At 40.9% G+C, this 16,797-nt stretch overlaps 6 protein-coding genes across 7 annotated transcripts; 2 read left to right on the top strand and 4 right to left on the bottom strand.

Annotated features, from left to right (window-relative positions):
* Window positions 1-3,418: 3,418 nt before the first annotated feature.
* Window positions 3,419-3,799, bottom strand: RB195_017760 (uncharacterized protein; the record flags this gene model as incomplete). Its single annotated transcript, XM_064184893.1, has 1 exon — window positions 3,419-3,799. The coding sequence occupies one exon, from the start codon at window positions 3,797-3,799 to the stop codon at window positions 3,419-3,421; it is 381 nt and encodes a 126-aa protein (XP_064040774.1).
* Window positions 3,800-3,828: 29 nt separating this feature from the next.
* On the bottom strand, window positions 3,829-4,308 carry RB195_017759 (uncharacterized protein; the record flags this gene model as incomplete). Its single annotated transcript, XM_064184892.1, has 1 exon — window positions 3,829-4,308. One exon carries the CDS (start codon window positions 4,306-4,308, stop codon window positions 3,829-3,831), a length of 480 nt encoding a protein of 159 aa, XP_064040773.1.
* Window positions 4,309-4,686: 378 nt separating this feature from the next.
* On the bottom strand, window positions 4,687-6,153 carry RB195_017758 (uncharacterized protein; the record flags this gene model as incomplete). Its single annotated transcript, XM_064184891.1, has 1 exon — window positions 4,687-6,153. The coding sequence occupies one exon, from the start codon at window positions 6,151-6,153 to the stop codon at window positions 4,687-4,689; it is 1,467 nt and encodes a 488-aa protein (XP_064040772.1).
* A 744-nt stretch (window positions 6,154-6,897) lies between these two features.
* RB195_017757 (uncharacterized protein) lies at window positions 6,898-10,254 on the top strand (the record flags this gene model as incomplete). 2 transcript variants are annotated; one of them, XM_064184890.1, is made up of 6 exons in its annotated part: window positions 6,898-7,090; window positions 7,172-7,242; window positions 8,688-8,768; window positions 8,861-8,965; window positions 9,595-9,674; window positions 10,155-10,254. In XM_064184890.1, the coding sequence occupies 6 exons, from the start codon at window positions 6,898-6,900 to the stop codon at window positions 10,252-10,254; spliced, it is 630 nt and encodes a 209-aa protein (XP_064040770.1). The 2 variants fall into 2 exon arrangements, with proteins under 2 accessions (XP_064040770.1, XP_064040771.1); XM_064184889.1 differs by lacking the exon at window positions 7,172-7,242 and having other exon boundaries at window positions 7,085-7,171.
* A 2,255-nt stretch (window positions 10,255-12,509) lies between these two features.
* Window positions 12,510-12,974, bottom strand: RB195_017756 (uncharacterized protein; the record flags this gene model as incomplete). The annotated part of the gene is made up of 2 exons (XM_064184888.1): window positions 12,510-12,635; window positions 12,738-12,974. 2 exons carry the CDS (start codon window positions 12,972-12,974, stop codon window positions 12,510-12,512), a joined length of 363 nt encoding a protein of 120 aa, XP_064040769.1.
* A 1,885-nt stretch (window positions 12,975-14,859) lies between these two features.
* Window positions 14,860-15,266, top strand: RB195_017755 (uncharacterized protein; the record flags this gene model as incomplete). The annotated part of the gene is made up of 3 exons (XM_064184887.1): window positions 14,860-14,886; window positions 14,983-15,041; window positions 15,131-15,266. 3 exons carry the CDS (start codon window positions 14,860-14,862, stop codon window positions 15,264-15,266), a joined length of 222 nt encoding a protein of 73 aa, XP_064040768.1.
* Window positions 15,267-16,797: the final 1,531 nt, after the last annotated feature.

The following is a 16,797-nucleotide window of genomic DNA, read 5'->3' as shown; positions in this document are numbered from 1 at the left end:
GGTCGTGTTTTTACTGAAACGACTACGGATCATGGGAGGTGTGAGAGGGTTGCATTCAGCGCTAAGGAGTTTAATAAAAGCACTGCTTAGCCGGCTATGACAAATTTTTATATTGTCACCTAGAAAAGCAATTCTGATGAAAGCACAACATTTTGATGAAAACAAAAAGAAAGGCATCTATAGTTGAAGATAGGGATAAAACCAGTGCAGCGTACGCTCTACGAATTGCCGAATAACGACGGCCACAAAGAAGTAGTTTATACCAGATAATCGCTGTTGTAGAGGCATATTTTGTCTACCAGTCTGAACGTCCGGCAAATGCCGGTTATCAGAGTCTGCTGGTACACGCTTCGTCCCTCTTTACTAATCAGTAGAAATTAAATTTAGTGGTATTTTCCGAAAATTTATTCGTATTTTTCCTAATGACGCTTCTTTCGTTCTTTCGTTTTAGAAAAAGCATTCATGAAATGATTATAAACAGATGTGATTTCATGGTCCTCTACTTAAATGCGTCAGTGCCATATTCGGAGAGTACTCAAACTTGATTTTACAACTACACACACTCCAATGCCGTGAAAATTTGAAAACCTAATTCAAAACCTAAGCTTTCTTCTCTTTCTCCTTAAAAATTGGAGCAGAATTAAAGAATAACGTACTGACATACCGAATTGACATTCTTAATCTGATGATGATCTGACAACGTTAGACCACGTAAACTCTTCTCTAGTATTTGAACAGCCTTTTGCATTTGCGTTTCCTATTTATTTATTTTTTTGAAAAGACCCGTAGATGTGCCACTTAACAGAAAACAGAACGAAAAGACAGAAGAGCTGACAAGAATTTCGCCAAATTGTTTTATACAGAAGGTTAGCCCTTCACTGCACATTGCGTGACTCTTCTGATACAAAAGATGAGAAGTCCCCTCGCGAGAAAAAAAAACCCAGAACGTCACAACAGAGGAGCAATTTCTGAAGAAAGGGTGTTAGGAACCTAATGAAGAAAACGTGCATGTTAACAGACATGCGGAACAGTACGTAAGTACTCACTTTGAGTTTCTGCGTGGTACTGCGGTCCGCGGCTCCACGAAACCCGTCCCATTCGATTTTAATGCTTTCTGGCGTCAGAGCACCAATTCGACTCTATGAGAATCGTTTCACCCCATAATAACTGTTATCGCCTTGACACGACGCCTTGGGACCTGTCCCTCTTCTTTTAAGTCTTTTAAGTTTAAGTTTAAGTTTAAGTGTTTTACAGTGCAAGCCCTTCTCTAAAAGTGCATCCTTACTTGTCTCTCAGAGTTCTGTTAGCACCTACTTATAACCCTTTTTTCAACACAACAACCAGACGACCAGTCTATCAAGCGTTTCCAGTCAGAGTCAGTGTCAACAGCTAAAATCACCTCCAAGTCTTATGTAAATGCTCAGAATATCTGTCGTAAATTTCCAAAAAAAAGAGTTAGTTGTCGTTGAGCGGTACTTCACGGCAGTTTTTTTAGCCTTACAACAATCAAGGTTCCGCTGGCGATCAAACTCTTAAGCATCCATAATCAGTGTCATAATAGAAAAATTTTGTCGTCGAATTCATGTTTTCAACTAATATGTTCAAATATGTGCTGACACATTTCTTGTCCTCGCAGTGATGTGTCTGGGGTTTTTACAATATACTTTAATTTGGTAAAGCGCTATTTATTAACATTTATTGTACTATATTATGTTACTCCAACATATTTGCAAGCGTTAAATTTGTTTCTCTAGTTGCACTTACTTTTGTTTATTTTCGTTTCAACTAATACTTATTTAAAATATTTTCATTAATTGCTACTGTTTATTGTATCAGCGATTATACTATTAGGAGTGAGATCGGGGAATCGTTTTTGAGAAGGTCTTCCATGAAGAATCATCCTTAAAAGGGATTCTTTATTAACTGCACGTTTGATCTTGTTTGTGCCTTATCTTCTCGTGAAATTGTGAACAATTCTCGAACTTTGCGGCCATAATCGTAGAAGAAATCTTTTTAACAAATAGGATGGGTTTTTTCACTCTCAGGAGTTCCCTCTATTTGGAGTAATTTTTTAAGGTTTTTCTAACTTTTTGTAATTTATTGAATTTTCGTTCCTACTTTTCTGTGTAACTGAACAGAATAGCGTTCTGCTTACCCACATTTTGGAATTTCATCAATAAGAAATTGAAGAAAAATTCGAATGTACCACCTAAAATCTCAGTCTTTACTTCCAAAGCACAAAAAAGATAAACTAAATAGAAAGAGTGAGGGTGACGGATTTTGTGCAATGTGGCAGATTTTTGGTTTAAAAATTTTCTGAGGTCCTTAAAATGAGAATTTCGTTCAACTTTCAGTGAATTTGCGATGAATTTACTCACACTGTTTGTTTTAACGGGAAGGGTGCAGCGCAGTCGGAAACCAGACTTGTCTGGGAGGATAAAAACACGCACTTGACTTATCGGCAAGCCATCGCAAGTCATTGTATAGACCAGTTACACGTTCGTAAACCTCAAACGATTCTGAGTTGAAGTGAGCGTGCTGGCGCATCCTAACCGGATTGATTAACGCCAGACACCTTATCATTTGTCCCGTTTGTTCCAACACTTCGAAGAACATTTGAAAGGCTATCCTCAAGAGGAAACTCTGAGTCACTATCGTAACCTTCATCCTTATCCCTCACGAGAGGGATTGCTGCAGGTTAGTAAAGAGGTATCTGGAGATGGGGAAATGGAAGACAACTGCAAGCCAAACCAACTGGCCTGGGTTTGCCTCCAACAAATAAGCTTCATTGTGGAAAGACACTCCCATAAACGTTTTGAGACTAGAGGCTTGCAACCTTGTTGTGGGTGTCGGAATTAAACCAAGGGTGTACCACTCAAAGGACTGGTCACAGTAGCCATATATGCTGCCGAAACGAAAAAAAGACTAAAATGGCTATCTCTACGCACAAAGCACGCTTGCACCGGATTCGGTTAAGGTTGAAGATCACTGAATTAGCGGCCATTAAGGATCTTCGTATTATTTCAGGCACAGAACATTTGGTAAATCAAATTGGACCTGATACATGCATAATTATGCTTTGTGCATTATACAAGAAATCCCTTAGAGTCACCTTGGGATAAGGAGTCCTCGAGTACGGAATCGTCGTAGACGAATTCCTTCTTTTCCGAATTCGTCTGTTGTCGAGAAGGAAACGGTGATCAGAACTACTACAAAAGGACGTAATGCTGAGATGCAAGTAGACACCACCTCCGCGTGATTAGTATATCGTCGATCTCCGCACGAATGGCGCCCTTGGGTGATTTCCATGTCCACTGACAATGATCTTTCTTCACGAAAAGAGAATTCCTGTGGAAGAGGCGAGCGGCGGATAACGCCCCGGCAAAAGGATTGTCATTTTTATTCCGGTTCACCTTGATCACCTTGAGCCCCGTTGATCTTCGAACTGGTCGAGCGGGCGCCAGTAAATCTTCCATTTGTCCCGATCGCGTGCCAGAGTAGCCCAGTGGTTCCTCTTTTCGCGTGGGACACGAAGAGCATCATATTTTTCTTTGAAGGACTTCGTGAAGAAATCTGACCATCGGGTCGGCGGTCTTCCTGTAGTGCGCTTAATATCGCGCGGAACCCAGTCGCTCACGGCTCTGGTCCAACGGTTGTCATTAAAGCGCATCACGTGTCCGGCCCACCTTATTTTACTTTCCTTGGCAAATGCGGCGCCGTCTCTAATCTTCGATCGTTGACGTAGGAGAGAACTTCGAATCCCGTCCCTCACTTGCATGAAACGGGATACTCCTAGCATTACTCTCTCAATTGCGCGTTCAATGACGCTCACCGCGTTTTCTTCCTGCTTGCGAAATGCCCAAAAATTTCCAAAGCATAGGTCAAAGCAGGAAGTACGGTGTTGTTGAAGAGGTGAGCACGGAGCCGGGTGTTCCTGGTCTTCTTCACTACATCCTCGATGCTCTTGTACGCTCCCCAAGCCGCTCGTCTCCTCCTGCCCATCTCGGGGGTTAGGTCGTTCATCATGTTCAATTTTCGATCCAGATGAACGTAGCTGGTGCATTCGGATATGTTCGTTCCGTTGAGGGTGAATGGGACAACCGAGACCCATCCGTTCCGCATGAACATCGTCTTTTGTAGATTCAGCTGAAGACCGATGCATCCACATGTTTCGTCGATTTCGGTCAGCATTCGTTCCGCTTGGCTGATGCTAGGTGTTATCAGTACGATGTCATCAGCAAAGCGCAAATGGTGTAGCTGCCAACCATCAACCTTCACTCCCATGTAGTCCCATTCCAACTTTCGCATTGCGTTCTCGAGGGTGGCTGTGAATATTTTGGATGGAATTGTATCTTGTATTGTATTATTTGTAAGGTGAGTACGGAGTCAACTGAGTCGAAGGCCTTCTTCAAGTCGATGAAGGTGAGACAGAACGGCATCTTGTACTCTCGTGATACCTCGATGGGTTTTGAAACAGTGTGAATGTGGTCAATCGTGCTGAATCCTTTTCGAAACCCTGCTTGCTCACATGGCTGTCCTTCATCCAAAACTTTTTCAATCCCATTAAGGATTACTCCTGTAAAGAGCTTGTAGATGACGGACAGTAGGCAGATTGGACGATAGTTGCCGATGTCATGTGGATCTCCCTTTTTATACAACAACACGGTCTTGCTGGTCTTCCACTGTTTAGGAACCTTGCATTCCGACAGATAACGTGTAAAGAGCCTCGCCAGGGTGTTGATGAGTACTGGCGGAAGGCTCTTCAGGTGTTCTGGTCTTATTCTGTCGGGACCGGGTGCCGTACGATTTCTTACTGACATGATAGCATGTCGTATTTCGGACGTGAGAACCTCTGGAATGACTTCCATTCCAGAGGTTCTCACGTCCATCTTCCCTCAGATGGTGAGGAGATAAGTGGACATGGCTGTCGAAGAGATGAGAGTAGAAGTCGTAGATGATTTTCTCCATCCCCCTTCTCGATGCAATGACTGTTCCCTTTGGGTTCCGGAGAGCAGTCATCTTCCTCTTGCGACTGGCGAAGTCTCGACGGGCATAGCGGATGCTTTGCCCCGCCTCTGCAGCTTCAGCCAGCACTTCTGCTCTTCTCTCTTCAAGGTCTTCCTTTATCGCTTCTCTGCAAAGCCTTGCGAGCTCGGACGTGAGTTCTTGGTTCCCTGCGGCTCGTGCTGCTCCACGCTGGCGTATCAGCTCAAGAGTTTTAAGAGACAGGCGTCTCTTGGTTGTTTTAAAACTCTCAGTCTTCTTCGCGCAGTCGTGAAGGTGTTCATCAAGCCGGTCATATTCCTCGTCGATGTTGTCCATTGCGGAATCTTCCCAAAAGCCGGCTAGCGTAGCGAAAAGATCCCAGTTGATGGTAGTCCTGGGATTTCTCTCTCTGAACTTGTCGGCTTTCTCTGCTCTCCTTGTGAAGGAAGATCTTCCTCGGAGGGGGCGATGGTCCGGTCCCGTATAGAACTTTGGTACAACACCGACGTCCGTCAGGCAGAACCTTTTATTGACGATGATGTGGTCTATTTCATTACGATACCCTCTACCGGGTGATTCCCACGTCCAGCGTAGAGAGGAGGGCTTCTGGAATTGCGAGTTCCCATGGATGGTCGTAGTCGTCATGATGAACTCGAAGAGCCTCTCCTCCTGGTCATTCCATTGTAGGCCGTGGGTCCCGATGTGAAGTTCCTTCGGCGTTCTTCTTGGGCCAACCTTGGCATTGAAATCGCCAATTATGACCTTGTAGAAGGCATAGTCTTCTTGGTAGAACTTCTCCAGGTCCATATAGAAAGCTTCGACTTCTTCTTCTTCGTAGCTTGATGTTGGAGCGTAAGCGATGAAGATAGTCAAAGCTGGTGTTGGGCTACATCTTCTCATCCGCAGACGTCCGATTCGGGTCGTAATTTGTTCAAAAGAGTCGATGTTCTTTGCCATACTCGTGTTGACGAGGACACCAACACCTCTACTGTCGCATGTTCCTAAGAACAGTTCTTCTCCAGTTTCATATACGGCGTTGAGAGGGTGACGTCGTCTCGTCTCTGTCAGTCCGATGACGCCGTACTTGATCTTCTTGGCTTGCATCATCAGATCTTCGATGACCGCTTCCGATGCAAGCGTACGTGCGTTATAAGTACAGATCGTCATCCTAGTCCTTTTCCGTTTTGGTAGCCTACATGACTCCTGCAACCCCGTCCTATCTGGCGGTACCGTACCAGTCTTTCCTCCGGAATCAGGAGACTCTTTTCTATTACTGTGTTTTGCGCAAAAATTTTAAAATCCATGGGCAGGTTGCGACCCTCTAGTCCCATGAGTTTCTGGGAGAACTTTCGTTCTCCCGGAGTGGACATGTGGAGCTTATTTGTTGGAGGCGACTCTAAACCGCCTCCCTTGCACCTCCCAGTCACTTGATTGCAGGCTTTTGGCCGGACCGACGTGCGGGATACAAGGATGTCATGAGTCAGTCCTGGCTCAGCAGAAACAGGGAGTCCATACCCTGAATCCACCTGCGTCTCTGGGCAAGCACAAGGTCGCTTTTGGTCCGTGATTAGCCCCCTATCCGCCACCCGGAGACGCGCCACGTAGCCTCGCGACTAACCGGCTGTGATCCCTCTAGTAAGGGAGATCCGTGGTTATTCCGGTTACTTAGTCCAAATCTTCCGATACTGCTTTCCTCTTCTGTAGGCCTTCCTATTTTTGCATTGAAGTCTCCGACAACAAATTTGTAGGAGGGCTTCTCTTTGCGGATCACATCCTCCAGCTCCTCGTAAAACGCGTCCAATTCGGATTCATTGGCTGCTGATGTTGTTGAGTAGCAGTAGATGGTGTTGATAAGTTTTTGACGCAGAGGGCGGAGGCGAGGAATGGGCAGACGGGGTGAAAGGATCTGGTATGAATCGACAAGATAGACGACAGATGCACAACAAAACCAACACTGCGTACATTTCGCGAAGGATCCCTCTCTCTACGAATGACGAGTATAGCGTAATTCACTTTTCCTACGTTGCTCCTTCTGCACTTGGTCTCCTGCAAGGCCATCACGTCAAATTTGATTACGCTCTGCAGCTCCGAGAAGGACATGCAGGTCAGCGTCTGTGGGGACTGTTCTCGAGTTGTACGTAAACAGTCTGAGACAGTCCCCATGGCATGTGTCGCCTTGGTCCAGGTCCTGGTATCGAAGACGTCCTGAGCAACCTGAGATTTGACCGCCTCTCACCAACAGCCATTCCGTCCTACGTCAGAGACGGCGCGGCCTAGTGTGCAGTACCGAGGCGCTGAATATGCTAGAGTGGCAAAAAAAAACGTTTCCCTAACCTAAGCAGCCGTGCCACGGCGAGCTTAGGTTTCACAATAGGTTGTCGCTCAAGGCATATGGATCGGAGAGCCACCTCCCAACGTTTTGTAAAGACAGTGGTGAATCTTAGCGGGGTTTTACTCTTAGCTAGGCTTCCTATTTTCCCGACGAGAAGTCGGAATATTATGATGATTTCCAACGAGAAGTCGGAATATAGTATCTGGAATATAGTGTAGTGTTTTGCAGAGTTTTTTGAAGAAAAGTGATCTTGTTTCAATTTCTTTGCGGGAAAGAAAGCTTCTGGGCAACCCTCATGCGCATTCGCGAGAGATGAAAGTATCACAACCGTGGCAAAGGAACAACGAGCGCAGAGGTTAATCAGATAACAGGTGATCCTAAGTGGAATTGGATTTGTTACTTGCCGACTGCTTGGTAGTTTATAACCTACTTTTTGTGTTAGTTCATTCCGTCACTCGCAGTGTTGCAGGAAACGTTTGAGTTAGACCTTCCGGACACTGATTAGCCCATAGGACTTCCAAATTCGTAGAATTTCTGTATATACGCCGTGATGCCTTGTTTCTGGCCATATTTTTGGTACTGGGAAAAACTGAACACTGAATACGTCCCAAGGCTTATAGGAAACTAATAATCTAGTCTTGCAAGTTAATTCTCTTTCTTTTCTAATCTTTTCCTCAACGAGGGCATCTCTTTATTACTTTATCTTATTTGATCGCTCGTATTCAGTCCATCTGAAGTACTTCTGCGGATTTTGTCTCTGTATATTATCTTTCGAAAGAAGAAGAGAACGCTAATGAATGTTGGACTTTGTGTGATCAGGAGGGAGTTATGTAAATCCGTCTGCATGAAATCAACCAGTTGCAGGTAGACTGGTATGGTAATGACTCTGAATCCCTCTCTTGCGCTCTATTCTTGTGGAATCTTCCAAAGTTAGTGAAACAGAAATCTGCGACTCAGTTAGGAATACCATTTTATCCTAAGAAGCAAGTTTAAGAATCGCGTTGTGCTCCACAAAAGGTAGCTGTATGAATTTGAATAATAGATTTGAGATTTTAGTCCATAAACAAACACCAAGCATGCCTGTACTTCGTGAGGATAATAATGTCTTAGGGAGGGGCTGTCGATAAACAAAATGACCAATGAGGAAAAGTAAGTAGAAATTAGCTGCTGTACAAAGGTGAGTTTCACCCGCCCCACTTCCAAAAATAGAGGCGTAATAGGACGACTCAATATATTGGTAGAATGAACGATTCGTGAGTGGCATCTTTTGGGATGCGTTAATGTAAAGTTAGGTGAAAATCACTTGTTTTTAACTGTATATATCTCTTTGGTGCCACAGTTTTAGAGGAATAACAACAGGAATTCGTAGGTTTATGGTTACCCAGTAAACGGAACGCTGACGCTTGATGAAAACATAGCTGATACGGAAGGGGTGAAGTACTCATACAAGGTATGTTTGCGCAAACTGTTCTGTCCAGGCTTTTTTTCTGGCGTGATCCTCTCTTCTGATATGATCCTCCTAAATACCTCTCTTTTAAAAAGGCATATAAAAACTACCAGAAACAAAGGAGAAACAGAGAGGAAAGACGGCTTCACAAAATGGAAGACATAATGGAGGACCAGATGTTTTTTTTGGGATGGGCATTTGTAAGTTCTACTTTTACATTAACGATATTGAGTATTCACAGCAAAAAGAGAGTATTTTTAACGATGCCATGAAGCTCAGTCGAGAAAGCTACCTTCCGTTCATGCACAACTTATAAATTGCTTACTGAAACCTTTCGCAAAGATCACAACGGAGCACTGTAAAAGAAGCAGAACCATACTTCTGAAGACATGGGATTGATTTCTGGTCTTTCCTTCATCCTCATACTTGAAGTGACATACTTATCTGTAATCTCTGACAGGAGAGAAACTATGAAAATTGCTTCACCTGTAATTCAATTGTTTTTGCGAAGATAACATCTTTCAAAAATGCAGATGCACATACCACTAGCGGCCGAAAAAGATTTTGTAAAACTGACTTGCATTCCTAAGCGTTGGAATAGGCATGTGTTGATGGAGAGCTGCTCTTCATGGTTATTTTATTCACTCGACTTAAAAGACTTCGTAAAAATGGCCGCAGTAATAGGCCCATAGTTAGTTCCTCAATTGCTCACACTTGCTGTGTATATCAGATTAGTTGATTAGCTGCCAAAAAAGCATGCTTCTTCTTTTTGTACACTCGGACATGTGATGTGGGTACAACCTTTTGTTTGCTGATTGCTGTTTTACAGATTTGGTGCAGAACGTATGATGATTTCTTAGAATTGTTCATGGATCTCCTAATAGACGTCCATGCACCATCTCCTGTACGGTATGGTTTAGTGTTATCTAAGAAGGACGAAATACGAACAAAGATTTACTATGACGTGTCAAAACATCTCATTCGAGGTGCAGTCGTGCGAATGAAATCATTAAAAGAAGAAAAAATAAAAGTGAATAAATAAATAAAATGACTTACAAAAATAGAAATAAAAATATTAAAAACAAATTAAGCGGAATGACAACCTGATTTTACCCTAAAAAACTATGCTGTTTGACGATAGGCTTAGTAGTATTTGATTCGGATTACGTTTATTGTATCTTGTGATTCTTCCTATAAACGAAATCCATCAACTATTTCTAGTCAGTTTCCAGATGGTCAATTTTGACGAACTCTACATATTTTTTTATCTTTTAACGATTGAAATTTGATTTAATCTGATAATCTTTAGTTTTGAATTTATAACGATTTGTATTTCGTCGAACTCAATCTTCTTCGGTAATATTCACACAAATTTGATGCAATTTGCAGGGTCAACAATGTCGTGTCGAACATAGAAGGATTTGCTGAAGCTTTCCGCTGTCCACCGGATACGCCCATGAACCCTAAGAAGCGTTGCTCGATTTGGTGAATGTGATTACTCATTGTGACTCAAATGATGATTCGCAACTTAGTGTTATTTTTGCTTTCTTTGCAGCTATATTTTTACTTGTCCGTAGAGACGGTCCCAGTTGCCTTAGAAATACTATCCCATTCCGATGTATAGTTTTTTCTCCCCTTGTTCACTTCTGTTCAATTGTCTTCATGAAGTTACAGGTGTTCATGGCATAATTGTGCATTTACCTCCTCAGAAGATAAATTCTGTGAAATTTCAGAAGGATGTTCAATTATGGCTATTTAAACACAACACTACATATCTTTTGCTGTTTTCTCAACATTTGCCTTTGTGACTTTAATTTTAGGAACATTAATGAGATATCAAAATGAATAGTACCTGATTGTAAGCATACTGACGGCTGCGTAGTTTTTCAATCCTCGAAGTCTCTAGTGACAGTAATTTTGTTTTAATTATTTCTTCTTGTTCTTGGTAAATACAGCGAGAATACAGATACAGAAACGCAGATTTCCTTTAGGATTTTTGATTATCTGCAACTACAATGTAAAGAGTACGGTTCGCCGACAGCAGAGGTGAGCCACGAAACTTGTGGTAAAATTGGAACAACAAAGAAATGCGCAATACTTTCCACTTTTAATGTCAGTAGCAAAATATGCACGTGTTTTGTCAATCTACGCACTATCTGGACTCCAGACGTATTTCTATTTCCACATGTTCTAGGGTAAGCGCGAACGTTAACATTGGTATTATAAGCTCGCTTCGCTCATTTTAAGCTATATGTATAAATGTTTGAGGATCAAACTCCGTGGATCGTTGGCAAGTAACTAAGTTAATCGAGTTCAAAAAAGGGTTTTGCGTTCTTTAACGAACGCTGGCGACGATTTCGCTTTTCTATGACGTTCTTTTCCTCATTATCGGTTTAGTCAGGAGCTGAAAACGTTATCTGAGCTAGCTGGGAAGACCGAGTGAGAACAGGAGCTACTCTCCATATTTCTCGTTTTCTTTCCAAAATCTCCGGTGATGGCCTCTCGTTTTTGAAAACTTATGCACTTTTTGGTTTTTACAGTTTTAGGTTTTTTTTTCACCTCTGCTGTTACGCAGCTTTTTTTAAAACTTTTCTTCCACGTTATTTCCAAAACTCTCAAATATAGACTCTGATTTTTACCTGTGGTGGTACTCTCTTAATTAGACGCACTCGTTGTCGCATGAACTCCTGTAAACACAACTCTGTGTACACTGCCGTGATATCTGTATGTAGTGCGTATAAGAACACTTTTCGCTATCAGCATCAAAGATTACAGATGATGATCTGCTGCAGTGCCGATAAGAAGAAAAGAAGAGGCTAGCCAACAGGTGTGAGGAAACCATAATCTGGCGTAGGAATTTAGCTCAACGTCGTCATGATGCGCATTTTTACTACTGGTGCCGCCGAAGACTCAAACTCCGAAACATGAGTGCACACCCATTTACGCTGAGGACTATCACACAAACGCCTATTGTAATGAACTCAACACGAGTCTAAGCTAGCAGATGACAATTGTTAGAATTGATGCGAATACAGAGATGGATCCAGGTGCAACGAACAACAGCCTGATGTGATGGTATGCTCTTAGCTCACCATGGCGGGACCAGAGTCAAGCGTATAGTTGAGAAAAATCCCTCCCAAAAACGACCCCCCTCATCTCGTTCCTACCAGTAACTGCCTACACAGCAATCAAAAGTTGGGTGAAATAAATAAATAATAAATAATAAAATAAATGAATAATAAAAAATAAGTAATAATGAAAATAAATAATATAAAAGGAATTAAAAGACAAATAAACGCCTAATAAATAAATTAAATAATACATAAATTACAATAATTTAATTAATTGATGAATTTAAATTTTTATTAATAAATTAATAGTATAATAGATTATTTTAAAAATAGTAATGCTAAAAGTAAAACAAAATATATATTGTAATGCAGCGATATTAATAGAACAAATAACTAGAAAGTATATGTTAATGTTAATTGTATGTTTCAGATGCCGCATGACGTGTGCCAGGTGGAAGAAGATCAACAATAATAATCGAGGTAGAAAAGCATTTAACAACTCGATGGACTGATCTAGACACGGTTAGAATATTGTGTTTGATTTTCTGTAGAATTTCTAAAATAATGTGTGTTCCAGGTAGCACGCATGAAAATGTGGAACAGTGCAGTGAGAAGACAACAGAAGAAGATGTTTATTGATTTTTACGCATGCAAAAAAATTTAATAAATGATTTTAATCTTCTATTTCGAGCAGCAAAGTCCTCGAGCGGAGAGCTTGCTCGAGTAGCTCTTGGTGTTCCAGAAGTTCGCGTTCCCGGTTCCTTTGCCGTTTCACAGCGCTTCGTTTTACGACCCAAGTCTGAGCAGAAATAATGATAATAGCAGAAAACATTTTGAAACGAATTCCAAAACAAAATCACAGATAGACTGGAAAAAAATGTTTGCAAAAAAAAACTCTTACCAGTAGCGCGATGATCGTGGCCAAAGCAAAAATTCTGAGTACAGCGAAGATAAATATGGAGGAGTGGTCAGTCGGTGTAGCTGTTGTCGTCGTAGTCTTAGGCTGAGAAGTGAGCCACGCTTTTCTCAACGCTTTCTTCTTTGCTCGCCACTCGGCTGAAGGCTTCGGTCCGGAATTACCTTCTCTAAGACGCTTAAAAGCCTCTTCAGGAGAAAGGCTGACAATATCTTGGTACATCTGTAAATACTGGAATTAGTGTATAAATAGATCCAATAAATGATTATAATTAGGCGAGAAGATTTAAAGAAGTGCCAATATAATAAAGGAGGACTCAAGATAATAAAGGAAGACTAACTAGAAGGCAGTCAGATTGCCAAATGATGCTACCGGTAGGCCGCGACCCATTCCACATTGGCTATCCACCAAAATATCCTCCAGATATATTTGCTCGGATTAGCACGAAGTAGACGTTACTGCAAGAATTAGAAGTGAGTCAGTATGTATGTAGACATACAATTTAAAAAGATAAGTGAGCTCTAGATGTGTATTCGGTAACACTACTGTAGTGTTTGGCACTGATGAAGAGATGGTCGAAAGTTCGATCCCCGCCGGAGCCACTATTTTTGCAAAACGAAAAAACAGCTGGAAAAGAAGGAGAACACCTTTCAAAACAATTTTTACACTTTTTCCAATTATTAACAAACGATTTTACTCATCGACAATGGAACTAAACGGATGAGAGTTCGATCCCCGCCGGAATCTAGATTTTTGCAAAACCTGAAAAAAATCACTGAGAAGAGCATTTCATAAGCAGATTCTTCTGGAGTTGTATTCAGAGCACTGTTTTCCATATGAAAGTGTTATAAGGAGGTTATTTTAGCGATTAGAACGAGGCCTTAATTGGAAATTACCGCTGGACTGGTCGGATTTTGTTACCTTGAAATAAACATGAATAACTCACTAACAGAAAGGCGCAGGAGGATAAAGCTGGCAGCTTTGTGTAGAGGAAGATTTGCGCTACAAAATGGTTAAAAATCTTTTTTAGGGACCCTCTGGTCTTTTTGAAACCTAGTTGAGAAAAAGTTGAGAAATTTGCCGTTTTTCTCAACTTTTTCTCAACTAGCTTTTTTAGAGATAAGAACCATTTGCAAAAAACCAAAAACGGATTTTAGTGGCAAAAATCTTCCTCTACAACATGCTTTAAACCGATTTTGTTTCTATAAACTATGAGCTGAGTTATGGAAGTTTTTTTGAAATCACACAGATTTTGACGCGTTGCCGAAAATCTGAGATTTCGCTCTTTTCCTCGTTGCGAGGATGCTGTAGCGCCGTTCAAAAATTCGATTCCATATTTGGATACAGCATCAGGGAAAACCCCTAAATGCAAATTTTGGCCTTTGTAGGTCTTCTGGTTCTCTCAAAAGCTAGTTGAGAAAAACTCAAAAATTTGAGGAAAAAATTGGGATTCTTCTCAACTAGGTTTCAAAAAGACTAGGAAGGCTAGAGGCACCAAACTTTGTAGAAATATAGAAGAAATCTCCCTCTACACAAAGCTGCCAGCTTTATTGCACGAGAGTCACTTTGAGCCTAGATATTGAGAATCTAGTGGAGCCTACTTTGTACTAATTTTAACCCTAATTGCGTCTGTAGATGTCTTTTTTCCGTTTAGTAGGAGCATCAGAATTGCTTTTTCGACTGAAAGTAAGAAAGCCGTTGCTGTCAGAAGAGAAATCTGCTCTTTAAATTCTTTTACGTTAAGTGCAAAAATAGGACCTCTGGCAGGGATTGATCCCTGACCGTCACAATAAAAACATCGCGACATCGCGCTGATTCTTCGAACCACGACGAACCATTGCTGCATCAGCCGCTATTTCAACAGATGATGTAATGACCAATTAACAGATATCATTATCGAAATATAATAATCGATCGATGGGGAAAGGTCACGCATAATGCACTTTATCTGCACAACACTTACCAACTTGTGTCAGCGTACTTGCCTTTCATTGTAGCTATGCTTCTACATTTACTTAGTGCTCTTACACTTCTGTCAGCTTCTGATATTGAATTGGCTGTGACAAAGAGTGCCAAAGCACTGTGCAAGCTATGAAGATTGCCTTTTATGGTACTCAATACGAAGTCACCTCTGGTTAGTTTCATTTCTTTCATATAAATTAGTAATAGACAATTTTGTTGTGTAGACTGTAATTTTGTAATTTTGTTTTGTAGAACTGTAATTTTGTAGTGCTTAGACTTGATGGGTTTGACAAGAAGTCGATGTTTTGAAAGAACAAAAACTTTCAGGTAGTTAATTGCATTTAAAATAATTGGTTTCTTATTTTATCACATCAAAACATTATCACTTTATTTATTATGCATCACATTTATTCAAGATTTCAATTGTTTTGGTTTGTGCCACCGAAGCGACTCCGACGTCATCAAGCATCAGTTAGAGCAGCAAAAAATGCTAAGTCGTCCATTTTCAAGACTGGCTCAAAAAGCGCAGTAGTTTCATTACCAGAATTATGAAGAATAAATTTTTAAAACCATTTTTTGGTTTGTGTACCCTCTTTTTATCCTAACTTTTTTGCTACAGTAGTCTTCCTCAACTGCAACCATGAGTCTTCTTCAATCGTTTATTCGAATATAAAAAAAAATTATTTATTCTATATCATTTATTTTTATATTAAACAGAACTCAAGGACTGAATATGCATCATTGACGTTTTTTCTTCTTTGAGACAACTCTTCCATTTTTTGGTCGCAGATATCGGGACCTGAAAAAAAGCCTTAGAATACGTTTCAGTTGTGAATATCTTCTGATATGCGATAAAAACATGCCATTCACTGCTCATCATCCTTCAAGTTTCAGCACTACGTCTGAAAAGAAGCAGTTTTCACTCCTGTTTTTCTGCTGAATGTCGCATACTTAAATTACATTTCATTTTGTACACCTTAATATGTGTTTGTTTGAAAACGACAACCCCGTCTTCCTTTTCTCTTTGCTTCTTCCATTTTTTCTGATTTTCCAACCCCTACTTAAATTTTTTCTTAATTTTCCGACCCCCTCTTACGACCCCTCCCCCTGATCCGACACCCCTCTTACGACCCCCTGTTGAGAAATTCTCAACACACGCTTGACCCTGGATATATCCAAAAGGCTGCACACGAAACTGAAATAGAAAATAATAGTGTGATTTATTTGTGTAAAACAAACAAATCTAACATTTTAAGTCTCAAAAAGATAAAGTGAAAATATATACCAATTAATACCAACATATTTTGCAAAACCTCACTTTCTTAGATTTCAGAGAATCCTTATTAATGCTGTCAAAGGACGAAATTCTAACATTTGTTGTTGCTTAATTCAATTTTGCTCACAAAGCCCAAAAAGGGAACCAATTCAAAATCTAAAGAAAGCGTGAGGTGATGAAAATACCTTTGAATGTGGCACCGTTGGTTCTGCACTTGAGTGAGATATTCGCATTTTAACATAAGCAGTAGTTTGGATTCCGTCGAAGAGGTTCTTAAAAAAACGAGAGAAAGCTTCGAAATGAAGACAAAGATGGCATATAAGTAGTTATATGAAAAAATTTAATCCCACTTGACATTAGATTGCCAGATTTTCTTCTGTTTCGGAGCTGCAACCAATACGGTCATGCCTTTACCAAACGTATCACAAAATTTACGAGTACTGCAGCTGTTAGCTGCTGTCAATAACCGTTACGAAGCTCAAAATTTCGGAGCGTAGTCACCATTATGCTTTTTGATGTTGTTTTGTTCCTGAAAAAATTTACCACGTTTCCTTTCATTTTCAGAAGTTTGGTTTTCACTTTTTTCCATCGTTTTTTCACTTTACTACGTTGTTACCTTTTTGTTCTTTGAACTATTCTAGAAGCCAGCTTTACCACGTAATCGCGATTGCAGGCCCGATTTCAGTGACTCGCTGATGGGTAGGCGTGGCTCAATGATCACAGCTAGCCTAAGGAATCCGGGCTCTGGGCTACCGACATCTCCTTCATTAAGCACTTATTCGGCTGCACATAATCTGCTGTAGGTAC

The sequence above is a fragment of the Necator americanus genome, chromosome II (genome assembly GCF_031761385.1).
Source record: "Necator americanus strain Aroian chromosome II, whole genome shotgun sequence".
NCBI lineage: Eukaryota > Metazoa > Nematoda > Chromadorea > Rhabditida > Ancylostomatidae > Necator > Necator americanus.
This window is presented reverse-complemented; position numbering and strand designations above follow the sequence as displayed.